The 22,747-nt window shown below is 43.4% G+C and overlaps 3 protein-coding genes across 13 annotated transcripts in view; 2 read left to right on the top strand and 1 right to left on the bottom strand.

The window, feature by feature from the left end:
* The window catches only part of PER3 (period circadian regulator 3), a 75,608-nt gene extending 70,358 nt beyond the window's left edge, over positions 1 to 5,250 (top strand). For 7 of the 10 annotated variants that reach the window (XM_036999662.2, XM_036999666.2, XM_036999664.2 and 4 more), the window contains 3 exons: positions 1,916 to 2,099; positions 2,717 to 2,867; positions 3,880 to 5,250. In XM_036999662.2, coding sequence (XP_036855557.2) covers positions 1,916 to 2,099; positions 2,717 to 2,867; positions 3,880 to 3,963 — 419 coding nt within the window. In that variant the 3' untranslated portion in view covers positions 3,964 to 5,250. Of the gene's footprint in view, positions 1 to 1,915; positions 2,100 to 2,716; positions 2,987 to 3,126; positions 3,360 to 3,879 lie in introns of all 10 variants that reach the window. The other 3 variants (XR_005056355.2, XR_005056354.2, XM_036999667.2) reach the window with 3 other exon arrangements.
* Positions 5,251 to 6,521: 1,271 nt separating this feature from the next.
* Positions 6,522 to 22,277, top strand: LOC140848809 (uncharacterized). 2 transcript variants are annotated; one of them, XM_073233128.1, is made up of 6 exons: positions 6,522 to 7,196; positions 9,693 to 9,770; positions 14,325 to 14,431; positions 16,712 to 16,845; positions 18,063 to 18,254; positions 19,783 to 22,277. In XM_073233128.1, exons 4-6 carry the CDS (start codon positions 16,740 to 16,742, stop codon positions 20,427 to 20,429), a joined length of 945 nt encoding a protein of 314 aa, XP_073089229.1. In that variant the 5' UTR covers positions 6,522 to 7,196; positions 9,693 to 9,770; positions 14,325 to 14,431; positions 16,712 to 16,739; the 3' UTR covers positions 20,430 to 22,277. The 2 variants fall into 2 exon arrangements, with proteins under 2 accessions (XP_073089229.1, XP_073089230.1); XM_073233129.1 differs by having other exon boundaries at positions 18,066 to 18,254.
* Positions 9,764 to 14,314, bottom strand: UTS2 (urotensin 2). Its single transcript, XM_017657795.3, is given in 3 exon segments — positions 9,764 to 10,373; positions 10,376 to 10,444; positions 12,410 to 14,314. Coding segments are annotated over 3 exon segments (288 nt in total). The 5' UTR covers positions 12,513 to 14,314; the 3' UTR covers positions 9,764 to 10,257.
* Positions 22,278 to 22,747: the final 470 nt, after the last annotated feature.

The raw sequence follows: 22,747 nt of genomic DNA on the forward strand, positions 1-22,747 counted from the left end.
TTACTTAATGGTCCAGAATTTGATCTATCTTTATAAATGTTTCATGTACACTTGAAAAGAATGTGTGTTCTGCAGTTATTGAGTAGTGTCGTCTGTAAATGAAAAGTAGATCAATTCGGCTGATAATGTTGATCCAGCTTTCTGCATCCTAACTGAATTTCTATCTGCTTGTTTTATCAGTTATTAATTCAGGGCTGTTACAGGTACAAGTGTAACTGTGAATTTGTCTTTTTTTTCTTGCAGTCTAGTCTATTTTTATGTCATGTATTTCGAAGGTTTTCTATTAGATACATACACACTTAAGATTTTATGCCCTTTTGATTAATTCATTTCTTTATTATGAAGGGTACCTTTCTTTTATTAGTGTATCCACTCAGCTTTATTTAGATTATTGTTTATGTAGAATATTTTTTCTGTCTTTTTCCTTTTAACTTACCTGTGTCTTCATATTTAAAGTTGATTTCTGGGAACCAGCTATAGTTAGGTGTTGATTTTTTTTATTTATTCATCTGACAATCTCTGCCTTCTAATTGGAGTACTTTGACTGTTCACATCTAATGTGATTATTGATAATTAAGTGCTCGGTCTTGCTTCTTGTTTTGTTTGCTCACCCGCTCGTCCTCCCTTTTTTCTCCCCTTCTCCTCTTTTTGGATTAATTGTATTTTTTAATAATTCTGTTTTCCTTCCACTGTTGGCTTCTCGACTATATCTCTTTTTTTTCTTTCTCTTTCTTTTTTAATCATTGCTATAGGGTTTACAAGTGCATGTTTTTGCTTATGACAGTTTACCATCAAATATTATACCCATTGTATCACTTTATGTCTAGGAACCTTAAAAGAACATTTCCATTTCCGCTCTCTTGTCTTTTGTGCTATGTTTGTTGTACATTTTTCTTCTACGTGTTTTATAAACCCCATAATAAATGTATCCTTACTTTAAACAATTACTTTTTAAAGAGATATTTGTAATGAGAAAAAAATTTTTGTGTTTACCCATATACTAATTTTTTTTTAATTAGATACTTTTTTTTAATTTTTGTAACTGTTTCAAAGTTGATGAGAAGACTAGAAGGGTCAGGTGCAGGACATGAAAGGAATGATCTATAAGGCTCCAGAGCAGCCGTGGAGGGGTGGGCCTCGGGGTGGGCGGGCGGCTTCTCTGCTGTAACAGGAGCAAGGTGAAGGGAGTGCAGAAATGAGGGAGCCAGCGTTTGGCGTCAGGTTAATGAATTTCCTTTCTAATGGCTTCCCCTTTTTCCTTATAAAGTAAGTGAGAATGAGGGAGGAAATGGAGAAGTAGAAATAGTCAGTGCTGGGTATTTACCAGTAGCGTACTGACCTGAGGACCGTAGCAGGGCTACTGGCTGATGGTCCTTCTGATGATGGTGAGTTTATAGTGGAACCAATGTATCCTGTGACATGTGGCTTTCTCCATGTCTTTGACTACTTGCATTTAGATAAGAATAGAACTGATGATTGACTCTGCTGGAGTTGACATCTTGATAGCCGCGCAAAGTCAGAGGGAAAAGAAGTCTAAGGTTTTACAGAGTGTTACTGAGTGACAGACCTCAAGCTCCAAGCCCAAGAGCTAAGTCATGGTTCCAGATTGTAGTCGGAACAATTGAACAAGAAAATGAAGCTGAGAAGTTAGCAGTTTTGGAGATGGAGCTGAAATGGAGCAGTTCTGGGGGGTGACAGGAAATACGGTGTGGCCTTGAGAGTGGAAAGCTCGGGAGGAGTGAGAAGAAGATTTGGGAAGGATCAAGAAACTGGAAAGCTGAGGCTACTGGGAATGATGGCCGGGCTGGGTGGCGACAAACACTCGGCGAGCTGCCAAGGTCTTTGAAGAATGGGGTTTGGCAGTCAGTCCTTGACAGATACTTTCTAATTTGTTACTGTTGTTGACTTTTGATAGGAAGCAATGACAGCAGTACGTACTTTGCTAGGAGTCATTCTTCTTCTGAAATTACCCAACGTGGGCAGCAGCCTCTGGATGTGCAGAAACAAGGAACATTTCCCAGTTTAGCTGAAGAGTCCCTCTGGGGAATGATAAAGCAGACGCCCGAGTGCGTTCTGATGACCTACCAGGTGCCTGAGAGGTAAGAAAGCACTTTGGAAGGCCGGCTTCTGTAAGACTGCTTTTAATGTGTACATGTAATATGTACAGATGTTGTTTCTTAAGGTTTTTTTTTAAAGAAACTGATTTTTAAATATCTTTATACGTACTCTTAGAGAAGTGTATTTTTAAATTCAAAGTCAAATGACAAATGATTTCTTAAAACAAAGGGTATAGTGGGAACACCACACATACTCAGATCGGGACTAAACAAGCAAGTTATGCATCATGAGACAAGGACAGAAAGGCAGGTGCTTTCCATGGCGGCCCACAGTACAAGAACTTTTCTTTTTAGACTGAATTTTTTTTCTCATTTGAAAGAATAGAAGGACTAAGAGAAAGCTGTTTCTTCTTTATTTTCATTAAAACATTGTATAAGTGTTTTCCACCAGGAAAAGGAGCCTAACTTTACTTCCTTAATGAAGAAATTATTCTTATTTTTTTGATGTGTACATTTGTAATATATGTAATACTGACGTATTACCAAGAGATATAAAGTGCATCACGAACCAAGAAGAAGCATTCTTCTGAGATTACATGATACGAACTCTGTGCCTTATTCAGGATTGTTAAGGTTGGGGGTTTTTTGTTTGTTTTCAGGGATAAAGAAATTGTACTGAAAGAAGACCTAGAAAAGCTAGAAAGCATGAGGTGGCAGCAGCCCCAGTTTTCTCGTGGACAAAGAGAGGAGCTGGCCAAGGTGCACTCCTGGCTCCAGAGCCACACCATCCCTCAGGAAATAGACATCCAAGTAAGCTCAGTGGGAGCAGCTGTCATATGCTGATGTGTTTGTGCCACGTAGTGTTAGAGGCACTTACTGTACATTGTGTGATCCCACTGAAGATGTTAAACCTCACAAGAACTTACGTGGTAGGTCTTATTATACCTACTTTACCTATAAACAACAGAGTAACATATGTGGATGTTAAATAATTTATACATAGTTACACAGTTCATCAAAGTTTGAATATAGGGCTTTATGACTCCAAATGTTTTTTTTCTTCCACCAGTTGGAATGTTATGGGGTGTTTCTGTGATCTATGACTGACAAGAGAGGAGAGTGTAAGAGATTTGCATCTCAAATATGCATGCATGTTTAAAAAAAGCTACAACTCAAGGTGGAAGATACCCACCAGAAGTAGTATGTGTGCCTTGCAGCCCTTCCCATGGAACCCAGCTGGTCTCTTGGCTGTTATGAGATCGTCAGCCTGAACAGTGGAGCTGGGATTTACCGGTGGTCCCGGTGGGTGGCAGGATGGTTGTAACAGTTGTACTAGGAATGGGGTCTTTATTCCCTCAAGTATCAAGATGTGGTAGGTGATCATATGTGAAGTTAAAAATTATAAAGGGACTAATGTTAGGAGTTTTGGAAAGTGTGAAATTAAGGCTTATGAAGTAAACAAGTCACTGGGATCCTTCCCACTCTCGTTTTTAAAGAAAAGAATGAGTGCCTGCTACTTAAGAATGGTTAGATAGGTCTCACCAAAACGCAGGAGCAGGCCTGGTTACTCTTAAGTGTCACTATTTTCAAAATAACTTTTTGTGGTTTTTGAGAAGAGTGTAAGAATGAGCCCTCAAATAATTTAAAAAAATGTATTTAAACAATTGCTGTCATTTACCATCTAATATAGTGGATATTCTTAGACATTGGTATGTTGGGGAATGACACACAGATTGCTTGGCCTGTATTTTACTGATTGTAAAATCTGTCAGTTGATATTACATCAAATAATTATCTGCCTGCTCTTGTTCTTTTTTTGGAGGGCTGTGTCACCTGTGAAAACAGAGATCCAGTTGGTGGCAGTGCAGAGTCCTGTGGACGGGATCCAGCGGGAAGCAGTGGCTGAGGGAGTGCGAAGTCACCCGCACACCCGCCAAGGCCTGCTGGGCAGCTGGACCTCGTCGCCTATCTCTTCAGACCCAACCCTAAGTGACTGTGAAGTCATCACTGAATGTTAAGGTTTTTCCCTTGACTTTTGATAGACATCATTTTTCTGAAGCAGACATTGTAAGTAGCATCTTTTACCCTGTTCCTGATGGGTTAAAGCTGTCAGTTGGGCTCTTTTTCTAGGTTAGCTGTTTTCTGAAGATATTGGATGACCTCTAAAGAGGCGCGTGTATACAGCGAAACTCACTTCAGGTGTCCTCTAAAATAAATTATAACTGCAAGTCTAGAAAGCCAGAGAGAGCCCCAAACCGCAGCTTCATTAATATTGTTTTTATTGTTACATAAACCATTTTCTCTGTTGGAACAGGCTGCATGCTGCTCACAAAGGCTTCCATAAATTGAGTGCATCCATCTAGTCTGCACAGCTGATGCTTCCCCTCCGTAATTCAGTTCAGACATTCCAGGTTTCTCATAATACAACACAAGTCACTTTAGTGTTTACCAATATTAAAATATATTGCCCATTGGCATACTAGAAATACCTAGTTTTTAAGGTTTTATTTTGACCTTCATTCCTGTAGATGCCTTTTCTTTTGATTTTCCACCTTCCACTGAAATTCTGAAAGTCTTCAAAATCCAATCCGCTTACAAAGCTTATTCCTTGAAGAGTTTAAATTAGCTTTTGTAGATGTAATGTTAGAATAAAAAAGCTTCTGACTCATCCAGTGGGGTATGTAATGTTTTTGTTTTTAAAATAACAATTGTAAAATGTTTCAAAAGTTATGTGAAAATTAATATTGTTCTTATATGTATATGTATTTAAATTTTGTCTTACCAAAACCAACAGTTAACTCTTTCCAACCATTTTACACAAAAGAGGCCTCTCCATCCCTGTCAGAGGTGTGACTGGCCCTGCCTTTTGTCGCCCTACGGAAGGGGAATGTCCCGAAGGGGCTGGGTCTGCAGGGGCTCTGCCGGCTAAGCCAAGGGAGACGCAGTATCTGCCCTGAACCACTTGTGTCTTTCAATAATTGAGTGGGTTGTTTACTTGGTAACTCAGCTTCGTCTCTTCAAGGGGTCAGCGATTTCTTCTCAAACGTGGAATGACATATGCAGTTCACACTCCACAGGTGTCAAAAAGGAAGGGAAGAAGATGAAGGTCGCAGTAACCTTTCATCTTTTATACGACATCAACAAACCAACTTATTTTTCTTTTTTGTGAGTGTGTTCTTTTTTGTTTTTGTTTGTTTTAAGAAAATATTTCTTCCCTCCTTTTAAGTTTCACACCTTTCTATAAAATGCATCCTCATGATAATTGCGAGAATCGACCTTTTTATCCATGGTGACTGCTGGACCCTGATTCTAGATTTCTTTGCTCTTTAAAGTAGTCATTCCCTGGAAGGTAATTCTCCCTTAACCATTTCCAAATGCTGCCTATGACATTTCTTGGAATTTTCTAATATTAAGCAATTCCATGCAAATATTCCTATTTTATGAATAGAGAAGTCTCATATTCTGCTCCATCTTGATTGTTAGATGATTTCAATCCCTCATTGTGTTGGCCAAGTTATGTGGTATTTTTGCCCTCGATGAAAAATCAAATTTTAAAAAATTAACCAGCCTGGATATTGTCTGTCAGTAATCACTGTGACCTTCTGTAGTGATGAAAATTTTAATTTGTGTAAATCAGAACTGAATGTAACTATCAGAGGACGTTGTGCATTTGTGTAGCATATTTCAAACCTTATGTTCCCTGATAATATATGCCTTTGCTTTCCATTCTTTCTAGGTATTTGTTTTACCTAAGTCTGCTTTTTCTTTGCCTTAGGACACATTTAATGGGCTGTGTATTATATACTAGGTTTGATTTGAAACTGGTGCTTGTTGTAGGTCTGTAAAACCATTTATAATTCTCGTATTTTATAAGTAGATTCATTGGTGTGTTTAGAGATTGGACAGCATTGCTCCTGCTGCTGAACGTGAGCAGGGCCTCAGCGGCGACAGCAGCCGCCCCCCAAGGGGGCTTCACCCAATTTTAAACTTTGTTGTTCAAGTTTATTAACCTTTTGTATTAATGACTATAGAATTGCTAATAAAGATGTATATTATAGGCTTCAATGTTTACATAAATGTTACCCAAAAGGCTGTATTTTAAGAGGTCAGGATTTATGAACAACAGAATTCTGCGTGAATGGAGTTGCTTCTCAGTAAGTGAAACATCATTGTAATTCACAAGGCAAATTTAATCCAAATTGAAATTTTGTTTCAACCAAATTTATAATTAACTGTGTGGATTTACTTGTTTTTAATGGTTAATAGTATTTTAATTGGGTATCTTTTTTTAAGTAAAGTCAATAAATAAACTGTGTACATGTAAAACTGGGTAAATTTTTCTTGCAGTGTTAACAAACCTTGCCCCGAATATGTATTTTATGTCATTTAGAAATATTTATTAAGCGATATTGACTGGTACTCAGATTAACGCTGGTTTTCCCAGCAGTACTTTGTGTAAACATTGCCAGGGGCATCCAAGCTCCTTACTGTGTGGAAGATACAGGCATTTTCAAGTTCATTATCTTACTGAATCCTCACTTCAGCACTGTGAAGAATTTACAGGGTCCTGAACATATATATGTCTTTTTAATACTAATTTTAATGCCTAATTTATAAAATTCAGCTATCAAAATTACTTTTCAGATTCTGTAGAGAAACCTACAGTTCCTCAGAAAGTCTGAGTAACTGGCAGCAACAAATCTCAAAACTAAAATATGGAACAAGATCCTTAAGCCAACAGGAACTTACAATGCTACACCTTTCACATCATTTGCACCTTCCTGTAACAAATGATCCTACCACCAAGAAGGAAAAATACCTGAGTGCTTATTGAGTGTGTCCTACTCTAGCAGGGGCTATTCAGGGCTTTCCGTGAAAAATCTCGTGTAATGCTCACTTTCACCAGTGAAATAACATTGTTTTTATCCTCATTTTACAGAGAAGGGCACCGAGGTGGAGGGAATCAAGTAACTTGGTCAAGGACTCACAGCTGTGCTTGGGAGCCATGAGTTGGACCCAGTAAATCTGCCTGCAGATCCCCATCTGTAAGAATAATTGCCAGAACTGCCTGACACCGCTGGGACAAGGGAGGGAGTGTAGAGTCACACGGCAGGGGACCTCCACCTCATGTTCTTTCAGGTATCATAAAGATAGAATGGTTTTGTGGTTCCAACGCTCTGTTAGAGAATGACTTTTAGTCTATTTCAACAGGGAAAGAGACCTCAGCATTACTGCAGCTCTGCTTAACACCAGCACGCTTCTGAGATTATGCATCTATCCCAGTTTAAAATGTCCTTCCCTGCAGATTTGTTCTTTATGTCTTAAATAAGCTGAGTGAAAGGATTATCAGACCTGTGTGCTGTAGGAAGTTTTTAATGTGTGTTGGCAAGGTCGGTACCAACTGTGTGGCTGTTTGGTAGCAGCTCTGACACATCATTCCCCCAAGTAGAGTGTGGCTGCTAGCCCCAGGTCCCCATTAGAAGCTGAGCTCTCCCAGTCAACTGTTCTGGGCTGGAAGCTACACAGGGCTCCCAGGAGCTCACCGTTGGTATGCTGTATACACATACAAGCTGCATTTATACAGACATATTAATGGAATATAAGTTAGTATGTACACACACACATAAAGTGGTTTTTAATTTAAAACAACAGGTTATTTCTTCCATTCCACAATCTTAAATCCCACCTCACCCTCTTCTCTCCACAAGAAACAGATTAGGAAGGCACTTATCTAGGTTAAGCCAACTGAGACCCTTGAGCCCACAGGAACTGAGTCTAAACATGTTGCAGTATTGAGAGAGAGAAAGTTCCAAGGTTTTGATCCTTTGGTCAACTAAGGGACAGCAGAGCTGAGCACGTGAATTTCCCGATCAGGAACAGAATTCAGACTGTTCCCCATCTGCATCCTTAGGAAACCTTCCCTCTAGAGATATTTCCGCACTAAGATACTGGACTTTTTAAAGTAATAACTTATGTTGTCATTTTTAAGGATTGAGAGAACATTATTATAGCTAAGATAGTTTATTTAAATGATTTGCAACTTAACTTTTAACTAAATTTTACTTTCATGACTGTATCTTAGTATTTGCATCTGTTCATTTAGTGGCTTTAAATTTTCAGAGAATTTATCTTTATGGATAAATTGATGGAAACAAAAATTTAAGAAAATCAGGGCATGTTTAGAAGTAAAATAACCACTCAAGATATTTACAAAACAGAGAGGGTTTATTTTTTCCAAATAATAATGAACAGGGTATATAGTTTGCCTAGTTTTTCTTCTATACTGTGTTCAAATCAAGCATTTTTATTTTTAATTTTCTAAGATGGTTGTTTGAGTTGACAAGTAGATGTACATTTTCCTTCAGACACAATATTTCCAGAAGCATTCAGAGGAAGGTCCACGTTTCTGAGATTGTTTCCTGATTGTGGCCAAAAGATGACCCAGTGAAATGTTAGGAGCTTCTTGAGAAAAAGCCTGAAACTAAAACAATACAAACAAAAATATAGGTTATCCATGAATTAAGACTCCTACGCAAAAAAGGACCTCTAGCAAGCATACAGGGCCTTAAGGCAATGTGTGCCATCTCCAGGGTCGAGTGTTTCCAGAGTATATTTTTACAAGGATGCTAATGGGTGCTACATGTCCTTGGTCAAAATGTTTAGGGAATGCTTCAAGTTAACTAAGTTTATCTCGTGAATTCCTGGAGGCTTTAATGTGCTGATACACGCAAGGACTCGCCCAGACAGGAGGGGCTGGAACACACCATGCACTTTGGGTCATAGGACACATATGCCCAGGGGACCCTTTAGGAACACTTAAGTGTTTGGGTTGTTGATAATGATCAAATACAGATTTTTCTTCCAGCATTTATGGTCCTCCATTAATTGCACGCTGTCTCTGGCCATCTGATGGCGTTCCTCTTTCCTTCATGGTCTTTCCACTAAAACCCACACAGTCTGCTGCATATTCTGCTGTGCTGCACGTCTTCCATCTCTTCCTCCACTTAGGTGCTGTACTGCGGTGCTTTTCAAACTGAACGTGATCACCTGGGGGTCTCAGGACACAGGTTGTGCTCCCATAGGTGCTGGGGTGGAGGATGGGATAGTCTGCATTTCTCACAAGCTTCCCAGTGAGGCCAGTGCTGCTGGTCTGTGGGCCACATGAGCGATGACAAATGAGCCAGCACGGTGGGTGACAGACTTGACAGCAGTGATCTTATCTTTTTTGTTCTCTTAAACTTGTTACAAACTTTATCCAAACAGGAACCGGGTAAGTTCTTGTGTTCATATTTTATATGAATCAAAATTTGGAAAAATGAATGCTTTTAAATCACACTGGCAAAATATTTTCAAGTGTAATTCTAACCAAGAACACTTGTCTAGCTCATGGATTCCGGACGCTCTAAAATCAAGGTATAGGCTGCACACACACCTTTCGTACCTAACTCATAACTAGAATTGCTTACCTTTCTCATACTTCCCCTTGGGTTAAAAATGTTGGTCCTGAGATCTGGAAAACAATATTTTGAAACCATTCATCACTAGCTCTACTCTATTTTATGTTTGTTCTATTTAAAACACACAAAATAAAATATTACTAAATCATGTCTACTTTCTGGTCTTCCCTTTTCACAGTGAAGCATTATTTCCTTGAAGGCAGATAGGCACCCTTGTTGTCTCTGACCTGGGAGTTCACAGGCGGCCCTGCATTCAGTAAGTTAGCCGTTCAGGATTTATCAAAAATATTTTATAACAAATGAACTCCTTTCTGTTAAACAATGTCTATTAAAAGGCTCCATTTTGTTTCCCAAATATCCTGAGCATTTTCTTGTCAATGGTTCTGAATGAGTTGGAGTTTTTTGAGGTGGGTATTTTTATCATTTCTGTTTACTGATGGAAAACCCAAGGTACAGAAAGATAAAATGATTTCCTTAACATTTCAGTAAGTGGGAAACCAAAATTTTTAATTGCACTTAATTGGAAATTGGGATGATACCATCATCTCCCCACTGCACCCCTAGTAAAAACCCATACAAGAGAAAATGCGCTGAGGTGCCCAGGAGAATGTGATGCTTGCGAGTAGCTGCTGAGTAAAAGGAAAGATTGCAGGGGGGACCTCGTGCCAGGAGGGAGAGTGCTGGGTGGCTAATGCGCTTACTGTACTGTAGTTCATCTTTATATTCCAAAGGAGGGTTTTCCCTCAGTAGTAGATGAAAATAGAGAGTAAATTCAGTAGCAATAAAATCAGGCAGCTTATAAACACAAGAATCATTTTACCGGCTTTCCTAAGACCATCACCAGTCTCCGCACCGACCTCTCCCACAGCGCCTGCCTGAGGGAAGCTCTTTCAAGGTCACCCAAAGCTGATCTTGCCTCTCCATCAGGTGCTGCATAGAGTAATAATAGATGTTAGTAACTCAGCTCATTCTCTTCAATTAATTCTGTTCCCTGTTGTATTTGGGGGATACCAGGCACAAGGAGATAATGCTAGAAAAACTTCAAATGCAAAGTTTGTCGTTTGTCATTTATGGTATTTTAACAGAGAGGTGGAAATGCTGCAGCCCAGTTTGCAAGCCAGCAGAACAGAAAATCAAGAGGAGCCGATTTGAATCAGACGCCACTGCCTGTGGAAGCTTGAAGCCAAGCCGCTCAGCTGTCCGGATAGGACGGCAGAGCTAAGCCACAGGACCAGTTTAAAACATTGCCACTTAAAAAGTGGTTCTTCCTCTTTCCATTTTATCTACTGCTGCCAATTGACTTTTGCTTTTAGATATTTGGGTGGGAGAATTGGATTAAGAGGAAAAACGAAAGAGTGATTTTCCAAAAGACAAGATTTGTGTTGTTCCTATAAAATAGGGTGGCAGCACCTTCTTCTGGCCTTCAGGATTTAGACACACTTATAAAAGTCAGCTTTAAAATACCCTTTAAAGAACTTGATAGAAATATCTCCAATGTGAAATTTGGTCAACTTAGTGGAACATAAGATGTGTGGCAAGTGTGTGTAGGATGTGATCGGGACGTGCATGTAGAGGATGATAAGTGGAGGCCTGGCACCGGGGAAGCTCTCTCAGCCTCGGGCTGCTATGGTGAGATTGGAGGCCCTGGGAGCTATGATACCTGCGTGCTCAAGGCTCACAAGTACCTAGCCCCCAACCTTGATTAGAAGACAATGAACAAAACATACATGAGCGCAATCATATTATTTCCAAAGAATTAATGAAAACACACAAAATTTGACCACATGTGTTTGTGTCTTAAAGGATCATTTATGAAAAAGCAAATATGAAAAACGTGCAGGAAAACCTAAAGTAACCTGCCACCTGTTAAGAATTTGAGTGACATGTTATGCTCATCTAAGTTTTAAAAAAATCATAATGATATGTAAATTCCTGAAGATGGCAGTAATATCTGAATATTCTTTACTTCATCTTGTGCTCTTCACCATTCTTTTTTAAATAGCAGAGATTCAATAAAGTGAATGCCTGTTCTGAACATTAAGATGACTGTCAGTCATGAAGCCAGTGACTCCAAGTTTATTGATAGAGCATGGATCACTAGCAATGCTTAGCAATTATCAGAAAGCACAGGGGAAACTTCAGAGGCTAGAAATTACAAACGGCTTAGAAGAGTTTTTTATTTTAAAAAATGTCTCAAAGTATCCAAAGTTTATAGATAACATAAAATCCCATTAAAAATTGTACAGAACCTACTACCCAAGCATCAAACGTTTCATTTCTTAAACTAAGTTAAGAGAGAATAGCAAAATAAGCACCTGCTTGACTGACAGATTTTTTAAAATTCAACGTGAGACGAACTCAATGAAACATAAATCACAAGGAGAAGACAGTGTACTTGGAAATGAGTGTCACCTCTACCCCAGTGTGTTACTTTTTTCTTCCCTAACATTTTGTGTCGTGTATAAGAAAATATTTCAATCTCTCACTGGAAATTAAAATATTTGTTATTTTTACATGTATATTTTAAAAACATTTTATATCTACAGTTGGAACAACCAAATTTTACATTCAACCAGTTCATTTTTAAAAAATGTTTTAAATTTAGTGCAATTTTTAAAACTGAAAAAAGGTAATGAAAACAAAAGGTTGCGTTATGGAAGCGACATGAAATGAGCAGCGCTGCCCTTCTGCTCCTGCACAGCACAAAGAAAATGCTTATCAGTTATGACCCCCAAAATAAAACGTGCCGCAAGAGCCTCCCCGCCCCTTTCCACAGCTGAGCCTGTTTATCGGGGCTCCTGTGAGCAAGAGTTCCCATTCGTATCTCCAACATTGCGTTTAAGACCCTTGAAGACTTAATCAAGATGAACATAAGGGGGAAAAGGTTTCTCTTACCAGAGAGCAGCAGGGCCTCTTCCCTGGAGTCAAGGACAGGAAGAGACAAGAGAGGGTGCAAGCACCCAGTGAAGAGCAGACAGCAGGAGGCCAGCCGACGCATGCTTGGCAAGAGGCCGCAGTCTTCCTTCTTGGCTCCTGTTGTCTGGATCCTCCGACTTGCTCCTCCTTATGCTGTGATCAGTAATTATATGTATTATCCCATGACCTCATGTCATCCCTCCAAAAAAATTAAAAATTGGCTCTGCAGGCTAAAAGGCAATCACTTTGCACTGATGTAATTTTTCACGGTAACTGTCTTGTTGCCTAGTGTACAAAGTAGATACTATATAAAGAAAGAACAGTTCATTTTATAAACCTGGCAAAAAGAGTAACTTAGAGCAATAAATCGTGAGTTAAAGAGAGGGTCATACATGAGTTGAAGTGGCCAAGGCAGAGACATGGATTTATGAGCCCTAACAAGTGAGGCAGAGAGCGACACGAGGTGTGCTGGTTTAGCCATCTTAATCTCTCATGAGTGAATAGATGGAACTGTCTGGTTGTCTTTGGGCCACCATGCCCGAAGAATGACAATGTGAGGATTAAAACGTAAAACCAGTTACTTTCTTTAGTGAACGTAAAAGGCACAGGAAATATTCAGGCTCAAGACAAATCTTCAGGTTGGATATTATTCATCAAGGAGGAATGCAGAACAAGCCTGAAGACATCGCTGATAAACATTTGTGGCATTTTGCTGCTATTTACTTCCACCCTGCCTGGCCTGGTGCAGGGCTGAACTATGAGAGGAGCCTCCTCACCGAGGACCTCAAGCTTGCATCCCGCTCCCAGTCTCATCCCAGCACAGCACAGTGACACTTGAAACACATAAATCAGACCATATCCTCTCCTTGCTCAAAACCTGTAATGACCTTGAATAAAAGTTGAGACTGCAGAACTACTAGAAAAAAAACATATACACCTTCACACCCTTGGGATAGGCTGTTATTTCCTAGCTAGGACACCTATCGTATAAACACAACAAACGAAAATGGATAAATTGGACTTCTTCAAAATTAAACACATCTTCCCTTTGAAAAATACTGTTTACAAAATGAAAGGACCAGCCGCTACTGTGAGAAAATACAAACATCTGCCTGACATCTGTAAAGAAACAGCTCCTTAAGCCAACCACTTAAATGAATGAGCCAAGAGTTTGAGCAGGTACTTCACAAAACAAGGTGTACAAAGAGCTAAAAAAGAACATAAAAAATACTCGACATCGTCTTCATCAGAGAAATGCAAATTAAAATCATAATCAGGTGCCACTACACATCCACCACAATGGCTGCAATCAAAAAACTGACAATACCAATTGTTGACAAAGGTATAGAGAGCACCTGGGTCTCTCATAAGGTGCAGAGAATCATAAATCAGTACAACCTCTCTGGAAAACAATTTGAAACTTTCTTATAAAGTTAAACTTATGCTAAACTGTGCAACCCAGAAATCCCACTCCCAGGTCTGTACCCAAGTGAAATGAAGACCTGCATCCAGCAAACAGTTGCACACACACGTTCTTAGCAGCTTTGTTCATGATGGTGGAGAACTGCAAACAGCCCAATGTCCACCAGCTGGGGAGCAGATCAATAACCTGGGCTAAATCATACAGTGGAATTCTACTTGGAAATACAAAGGAACTACTGATAACTACAACATGATGAGTCTCAAAAACTTTATGCTAGTTGAAATAAGCCACACCCAGAGGAGTACATATTGCATGATCATTTAAGTGAAATTCTAGAATTTGCAAAATGAATTTTTTTAGAACAAAAAATTCTAAAACTTGCATCCAAAAACAGTTCAGTGGGAGACAGAGATGGGGGAGGTGGTCATCTTCAGACTCATCCGCTCATTGAGCAGAGACCTCATCTCCTAGGGTGTGTCAGCACCGGCAGATGAGGACTGAGACAATGGGAAGCGGCCCTCGAGACCCTGGCGTCCAGCTGGGGGCCCACAGAAACCACGCACATCCAGCCTAGGAAGGTAAGTGTGTTGGAAAATCAAGACAGTTTCCAGAATTCAAGGAACTGTGCAGTAGCAGGAGCCAGAGCCCCCCACCTGGGAAGGAGAGCGAATCCACCCACTCCCTCTGACGCCTGCCTCTGAGTGACTTGACTCCCAACCTGGTCTCTCTCCCTCTTTTCCTGCTGTTTCTCCCCAACTTTCTCTTCTCTTTCCGTCTCTGTCTCTGTCTCCCTGGTTCCATAGTTTCTTGCCTTGTCATCTCTCTGTATGTTTCTGAATCTTTCCTCTTGGCAGACCTGGTTTTCTTCTCTTTTCCACATGTATTTGTCCAAACATACCCCTCCACTGCTGAAATTTACCTTTCTTCATTTTAAGAGACCAGCTCAAAAACATCTTTCATCTAATTTGCAGATTCCGAGGAAAGAGGGTCTGATTGGCCCAGTTCAGCCGGGCATTTACTGAAGTCCCCTGTGGGAAGGTGCCTAGGACAGCTCCTTGGAAAAGAGAGGCCCGTGGCCCTGCAGACATCTCAAATGGAGCACAGTACAGCAATAGCTGGAGCAGGTTCCTACCTGGTCCTGCTCTCAGAAATAGACCTTAAGTAAATAATACAACAAAAGCAAAAAGTTACCTGGTAGTAATTCTATCTGTAGTGGTAAAGATATCAAAGGTTGCAAACTCAAGTGCACATAGGAATGAAGAGGTGAATGACAATAAGGAGCGGTGAGGACTGTGGCAAAGTGGAGAGCATATCTTCTCTCTAAAGATGGGCTACTGCTACTGGTTGCCAAGCTAGAATGTTAGTAATCTGAATTGTGAGGGTTATCCATGATTTCTCATAGCAACTAATTAAAATTTATAAGCAAAGTCATGTTCCAGCATTGTGCATTTCCAACAAAACACATCTGAAAGCCAAAATTCAACCCACAGGCACCCAATTCTGGCCTAAGTGCCCAAAATAAGTGTATAAATTAGTAGATTATAGAGTGTGTCAATTATGTAATTTTAGTAATCATTGAATCAGTAATAGAGATTATAGAAACTTGGAAAATCGAGTAATTTTTAAAGGGTTAGAACATAGAGTGATTGACACCAGGTAAAAATAAGGTGATTATGTGGACAAGAGCTGGTAATATGACAGAATTGAAAAGAGTTGTGTTAGGGTGAAGGAATTTTTTCTTAAAAAATGCTATTTTATCATATATACATTATGTTATATACATACATATAAAAGGTGTGTGTGTGTGTGTGTGTGTGTGTGAAGCCCTCATAAAGTCAAGTCCTGCCCTGAGCTGGGGAAGCAGGCAGGCTGGACCTGGGCCTGTCGGTGCCCCCTGAGGACGTTTCGGAGGGGAGGGGGGTTGAGGACTGCCTCTCTTTCTGCGGAAGAGGCTGCCTGCCAAGCTTCCTCATTCCCTGGTGACTCAGGGGTACTTCTGACAGTTATTTAGCAGTGATTTCACAGCATGGCCTAATTAAGTTACTACTAAAGGTCTAAGCTTGCAAGATAATGAGTTTTCCTTCAGGAGACCATCAATGACAATGTCCCCTTGTCCCAGAAATATACGGACTTCTCATTCAATCCTAAAGGTCCTTGTGTTAAGCAGTACAGCTTCACATTTAGGACAGGTGTGAAGAATGACCACCTTTCATAAGAGGTAGGATCTCTTTATTTGTAAGTTACCTTTTTAAACCAGAGGGGTATCTTTTTAGGAAACGAACAGTTAATATGACATGCCTTGGGTGACTTGTGCCCATGGAGCCCTACACTCCATTGGAAAAATAAAAAAGTCACGATTCTTTTTAGTGTTTATTTTGAAATTGACCTAATTCACCCTCTCTGCTGCCGTATTACCCTTTTTATCTGTGGGCATGATTTTTGACCCTAGTGTCTGTACTTCCCATCCTTAAGCACAGGGACTCCATGAGGAGAAATTGTTACGAAGGGACTCGGCCGAGTGTTTAAAGCCTGTTCAGTACTTTCTCAGTGATGAAAAACTACCATAATTCAGAGCGATCTATCAGAAATGAGTTTGTGCTCTTCAGATACTTCATTGCTTATGCCATTTTTCAGGCAGACCTGGGTCTGTGGAAGTGCAGAATATCTAAAACTAACACAGCTCACATTCAGCTGAGGATGAGATGGTTTCCAGTGCCATAGGGTCCACTTTTCATTCTGTTAATGTGAACATCGTAAGTTACAGGCTGTGATATATAGAGTTAATTTGTTAATCAAAAATTTAACTTAACCTGCTCTGTATTAGTTACAGGCTGAGTTTATACTAACTTGTGTCTCAGATAACCACTTCATGGAAATGAGCAGTGCATGCCCCCTCGTCAGCTGTATCACAGCAATAAGCCATGGGGATCAGAGGCCCCCGGGAGCACTGGGGGCTTCTCAGGAGACGGGCGAGGGAACAGCCTGAACCAAGGTACGTTTGCAAAAGGCTGGACACAGCTAGATGAGACCAGGAAGACAGGTGGGGCTAGATCACAAATTCCTAGATAAAGAATTTGGATTTTTTTTCCCTTTAAAAGCAGAGAAGACGTGAAGGGTTGAATAGGGGAGTCATGTCATTCACATCTGGTGATGAGTTGAGCACCCAAGAGAACTCCGAAGGCCTAGGAGGGCGATGCCAAGGAGGGGCTATTTTACATAGGAGGCCAGCATAGGAGGAAAGGAAATGAGTGTCCCATGGCTCTCTGACCAAGCGTTCCAAGCAGACAGAAAGCAAGTGCACAGGCCCTGGGGTAGGACTGAATCGTGCCTATTTGAGCAACACCCAGGAGGTCAGTGTGGCTCAAGCAGAGTGGTCAGGGGGAGGAAAGGGGGCTGAGGACAAGAAGGCAGGTAGAGGGACAGAGCTAGTTCTTGGAAGCTACTTTAAGGGCTCGAGTTTCAGAGTGAGTAGCATAGGAAGCCCATAGGGGCAAGAGCAAGGCATGATGTGGGTCATGTTTTAAAAGGCCCGCTCTGGCCCCCGTGGGGAAGAGACTAAGCCGCACATGGCGAGGACAGAGACCACCATCTAGGGCCTGGAAGTAGGGGTGGTGAGAATGGCCAGATTCTGCAGCTGTTCTGAAGCAAGAGCCACCAGGATCCGCTGTGGAACCGGGTGTGAGAGGAGGCCTGCCTGGAGGAGAACCCCAAAGTTCTCGGCTGGAGAACCCGGACAGGTGGCATCCCCTGTAACTAAAACGTGGACAGTTGTGGGCAGACCAAGATGCAGGGGATTTTGAGAGTGGTTTGGGCGTGTTAGTTTTGGGGTGCCTGTTAGACACTTGGGGGAATGGCCAGGAAGCTGCTGGATGCGTGCAGGGTCCTGGAGGAAGACGTGGGCTGCAGATGTGATTTGGAGTCATCAGATGGCATGTAAAGGGTGAGGCCACATGAATCCCAAGGGAGTGGGTGGAGAGAAGAGCGGAGGGTGAGGGCCCAGGAGGCCCCCAGGGGCTTTGGCATCGAGGGTTGAAAAGATGATGAGAGGGGTTCAAGAAAGAAAGGAAGCAGCCAGGGAAAGAGCATCTCTTTCTAGGGGTCTTTCTGAAAAAGGGGGCAGAGAAATGGGACAGCAGCTGGGTCAGGAGAAATGGACAGATCCAGGGTCAGCAGTGATGGTTAAAGGCTGAAGTCTCAAATTTTTCCCAGCAGGGGGCACAACCAGATTTGCCCTTTGCACGAGGCAACCTCACAGTGGCCTGTGTGGCAGAGCCAAGTGCCTGGTTTCTGACCACTACCCCATCCTACCTCAGCTGGCTGCTGCAGAGCCCCCTTTCCTGTGGACCCAAGTAGATGCAAGCAGGCCCACGGGGATGGTTGTGCAAAGCTTCTGTCAGACTTGTGAGTACGAAGAAACACGCATTGCAGTTCTTTTTGGCGGTAACCAGGTTCTGGACTGCGGGATTCCCCAGGTGCCAATTGGCTGAATGGTGGCTTATAATGAAAGATCTCTTCATCTGAGAAAAGTCCTCACAGTGGCTTGCCAGGCCACGCCTCATCTCCTGAGGTTCTCCACTTTGATCATTGCCCTCGAGGCATGCTTCTGCCCCAGGGCCTTTGCATTAGCTGTCGCCTCAGCCTGGAATGCTGTCCAGAGGGCTCATGGCTAACTCATTCACCTCCTGTAAGTCTCCGCTCAAATGCCACATTCTCAATGTGGCCCACCTTGACCTTTATTTAAAATTGCAACCTGCCCTCTCCTCCCCATTTTTCCCACACCCGTGCCCAGTTTATTCTCCCAATATCACATCATGTTTTATTAACATTTATTAGTGTTATGAAGGCTGGGATCACTGTCTCTTTTGCTCACTGAAGTATCCTGCATGCCTAGAACAGTACCCACACATGAAGGTCTCAAACACTGTTTGCTGAACGGATGCATTTTTGGAAATCCTTTTAGCCTGGCACACGGGCTCCGTATTTTTTTTTTCCAGCCGATCTTACTGTCTCAGCCATCCATTGCTATATAAGAAACTACCCCAAAACTTAGTGGCTTAAGACAACCATTTACTGGTCATGATTCTATGAGTCAGCAATTGGACTGCTTCCTGCAGGAGGAACCTGCTGCTATTTGTCTAGGGTGACTCTTGCAGACCTGTTGTCTAGGAGGACATCATGCACATGTCTAGAGGCTGGTGCTGGCCAGCAGCTGGGCCACCTTCTCCATGGGTCTCTCATCCCCCAGGAGGCTGGCCCTGCAGCCTTCATGTGGCCTCTCTGGGCTGCACAAGGGCAAATGGAAGCTGCAGGGTCACTACCTCAAGGTCACTTGGGCTACCTTCTCCTGGCTGCTGTAGATTCAAGGGGGTGGGGCATTAGTCTGCCAGACTGCTATACGAAGGACCAAGGCTGAGTGGCTTGATGGATAGAAATTTATTGTCTCACAGTCTGGAGGCTGGAAGTCTGTGGTCAAGGTGGTGGCCAGGCTGTGTGCTGCTGAGGCCTGTCCCCTGGGCTTGCAGACGGCTCTATCCTCACATGCTCTTCCCTCCGTGCATGCACATCCCTGGTGTCTCTCCCTCCTTAGGAGGACGCCACTCCTCTTGGATTAGGGCCCCACCCTCAGGACCTCACTTTACCCTAATCCCCTTAAAGGCCCCATATCCGAATACAGTCAGGGTACCAGGATTAGGACCTCTACATATGCCTTTGAGGGACACAGTTCACCCCTAACAGGTGAGGAGAGAAGCCCATTGCTTATGGGAATGGCAGAGGAGGCACGTTACAAATGGCACCTCATCCAGATGGAGGATCTCCCCACTTACCCAGCTGGTGCCCACCCGTCACCCTCAGGCTTCTCCCAGCCCACAGACACAGGAAGTCAGACCCTGCGTGGGTGAGGGTAGGTGAGGAAGTACTTCCATTCCAGCCCCACGGGGACTGCGGTGGCAGGACGCGGGGTCCTGCAGGCAGCACAGAGCCCCGGAGGGCCAAGCCACGGAAACCAGGAAGCCTGTTCTCTGGCGCAGGGCCCTCTGGAGAGAGTCTCTGCCTTCCACCCAAGGCTGCAGCCCCCCCTTATCTGGTCACACGCCAGCTTCCAGGGTCACCTCCCACAGCACCTGCCGCCGGCTGGACATTTGCTGCATGCTTCAGTTTCTTGGTCGTGGTGCCTGTAGAATCGGCCGCATCTCTAGGACCCGCACAGAGGCATCTCCCCCTCAGGGAGCCTGTAGGCCGAGCTCGGGTGAGCCCCGCCTCCGCCTGCCTCCTCGCTGCTGTGGACGGCGTGCCGGGGTCCCCCCGCAGAGCCTTGTGTGTGATGGTGCGGGGCGGTGGGGCAGGTATTCTAGAAGTTCACGGGAGGCGGTGGACACCCACACCAGGTGCCGTGCTAGAGCTGTCACGGGTCATCCCACGGACTTCGAGGCATCTTCACCCCGCAGGGCAGACCTGCAGCCCCTTCAATCAGATGGAGTAAGGTCAAAACACAGGATCAATTCCAGTGGCGAAGAAGAGGGCGACGACGAACTTCACACAATTAGATGGTGGTTGTTTCCAGGAAAGATGTATTAACTCAAACCCAGAAAAAAAGAGAAATTTAACCGACATTCAAAAATGTGCTTCCTCCCAAGCACAACGGTTTCCACAACCCGAAAGCGCATTCAGGAGTCTTCCTTGTGCAAGCCTGTGCGCTGGCGGGGACACTAATGCAGGCGTCTTCCGGCTCTCCCGCGGACCCACCGCTGCTTTGACAGCAGTGTCTGGGTGGAGCCCCATCCGGTGGCAGGACGGTCATCTGGAATTTTGGGGTTCTGATTTCACATAGGACTCCGAGGAGGCAGTTTGTAATTGTTCCACCGGCATCGGGGGCATCACGTGAGTGCCTGGCCCCACTGAGAGGTTTGGACATTGCAGCCCAGCAGACACAACCCACGATAGTCCACAAGCCTCCCCCAGTAAGGGTCCGCAGTCCCACGTCCCCGTTCCCCGTGTGATAACCCACAGCCTAGGCAGGCTTGGCACCTCCTCTACGTGTGGAATAACAAGGACGGAGCCGGCTTTCTGCAGGTGCCCCGGGCTATGTGCCTTGCAGGCAGTGCGTGCCCAGTCTCCAGGAGGGAAGGATGGAGCTACTGTGACATCCCTGCTTTCCAGATGCCGTAAGTGAGGCTGCACAAGGTCAGGAGCTGCCGGAGTTCCCTCGGGGGTCAGCACCGGGCCTGCCACGGGGACCCAGGTCTGGCTGGTCTGTTTGTTGGCCGAATTTGACATTCCTTACATGATGTGACAGTTTTGGAAGGTGGGAGGTATATGACCAGTCCTTTTGAGGGTAGCCCTGGGTGCTCAGGGTCCCCCCACACGAGGGTACAGCAGGTAAAGGGGGGAGCAACTTTGAGAAATTGCACCCATGTGGCTCTGTGCACCCCCTCCCTGAAAGAGGGCGACCACATGAGGAAACTGCTACATTTCTAGTGATGAGAGTGCTATCCCACCGGCCTAGATCTTTATAAAGTACTTTTAAAGATAAGTCCAAAGCCTTGCTTGGCTAGTGTCACATTTCTATGGGACCGTGCAGGCAGACACACCCAGGCTGAATCTCCATTTTCAGGCATCATTTTTCTAGAAGGAACGTTGCCTCCATCTGTGTGACCTAGAAGGCCACTTCCCAGAGAAGGATGATCTGCCAGAAAATGACACTCTGAGTCTGGATTTAAGCCACTGGGGGATGCGTCACACGTTGTGAGTGATGGTGGGAGAGGAAGGGTGATGGGCAAATATCTGCTTTATTTATTGATTTGATTCATTCAATGACACAGGAGGCTCATTAAGGCGATATTCAAGGGAATGACTCAGATGTCAGCTGAGTGATGCCCGAAAGACTTCAGCCAGCATTTTTTCATATTTTTCATATTCTGATATTAGACGAGGCTTTGAGTTTCAAAGGATGTTAATTGTGACTGAGATCTGGGTGCAAAGTTACCCAGTGGGGCCACCAGTGAGAACGAATGAGGGGAATTTGTGCTGAGCCGAGCTGAGCAAGCTGGATTTAATGATCACTATTTCTACATCCCGTCCTTAACTCATGCTTAGTGGAAGGTACTTCTATTCCATTTCAAATCCAATCATCAGAAGTAAGTTCTTCATAATGTATCACATCTCCTTGATTCCCAAGGGCATTTGATTTTTCAGGTGAGAGAACTCTCTGGTTGCCTGAAACAGTAACTAAGCTTTGATTTCCAAAGTTTGCCTTTATTTCTCGTGGGCCTTTTCCAAGACCAGAATTAATTTACCCGAGTGCTCCCGTGTAAAGACAGGGAGAGAATCTTTCCTCAGGTTTCTAAAAATACAGAATATTAAAAACATTGTTTCTGCTCAAATCATCTAATTTTTATTACTTCTTTATTGTTAATGTCTTTTAGCCAAAAACAACTAAACACACCTGTAGCCAAACAAAACTGGGCTTTTTAACTCATTCCATAAACCCGTACACCACAGGGCACTGTGGTTTCAGGATTTCAGGTATGGAGAAGGGGGAAAGGATCTGAGTTGGGGGCCTTGGTGGAGAGGGGTCGGAGCCCCTGGAGGCCGGGCTTGCTCTGGGTTGAATGCTGTCAGGACGCAGGGGTGAGTCGGCTTGGATATCGTGATCATTCTTATCCAGAAGCCTGTGCGAAAAGCTAAAGCCAGAATTGGAAAAGCAGCAGGCATCTCTCGCACTAGCCGGGATCCGGGGACTTAGGATCATCCTATCAGCCAGGATAGCAGGTGTTAGTTTCTGAGCACACCTGCTTATGGAGAGCCCCTGCTTTTGCCGTGGTCCAGGCATGGACGCGATGTGCCCTGTCTGATGGTCTGTGCGAGCATGGATGGTCAGCAGAACCCACCAAAGC

Source organism: Manis javanica, chromosome 4 (genome assembly GCF_040802235.1).
Source record: "Manis javanica isolate MJ-LG chromosome 4, MJ_LKY, whole genome shotgun sequence".
Taxonomy (NCBI): Eukaryota; Metazoa; Chordata; class Mammalia; order Pholidota; family Manidae; genus Manis; species Manis javanica.

Excerpts from the sequence above, each read along its gene's own strand:
- LOC140848809 (XM_073233128.1), top strand. The coding sequence starts at position 16,740 with ATGCCCCCTCGTCAGCTGTATCACAGCAATAAGCCATGGGGATCAGAG. Across the intron at positions 16,846-18,062 it reads AGGGAACAGCCTGAACCAAG|CAGGGGGCACAACCAGATTT; the intron begins GTACGTTTGCAA and ends AATTTTTCCCAG. Across the intron at positions 18,255-19,782 it reads GCAAAGCTTCTGTCAGACTT|CCCCACGGGGACTGCGGTGG; the intron begins GTGAGTACGAAG and ends CTTCCATTCCAG.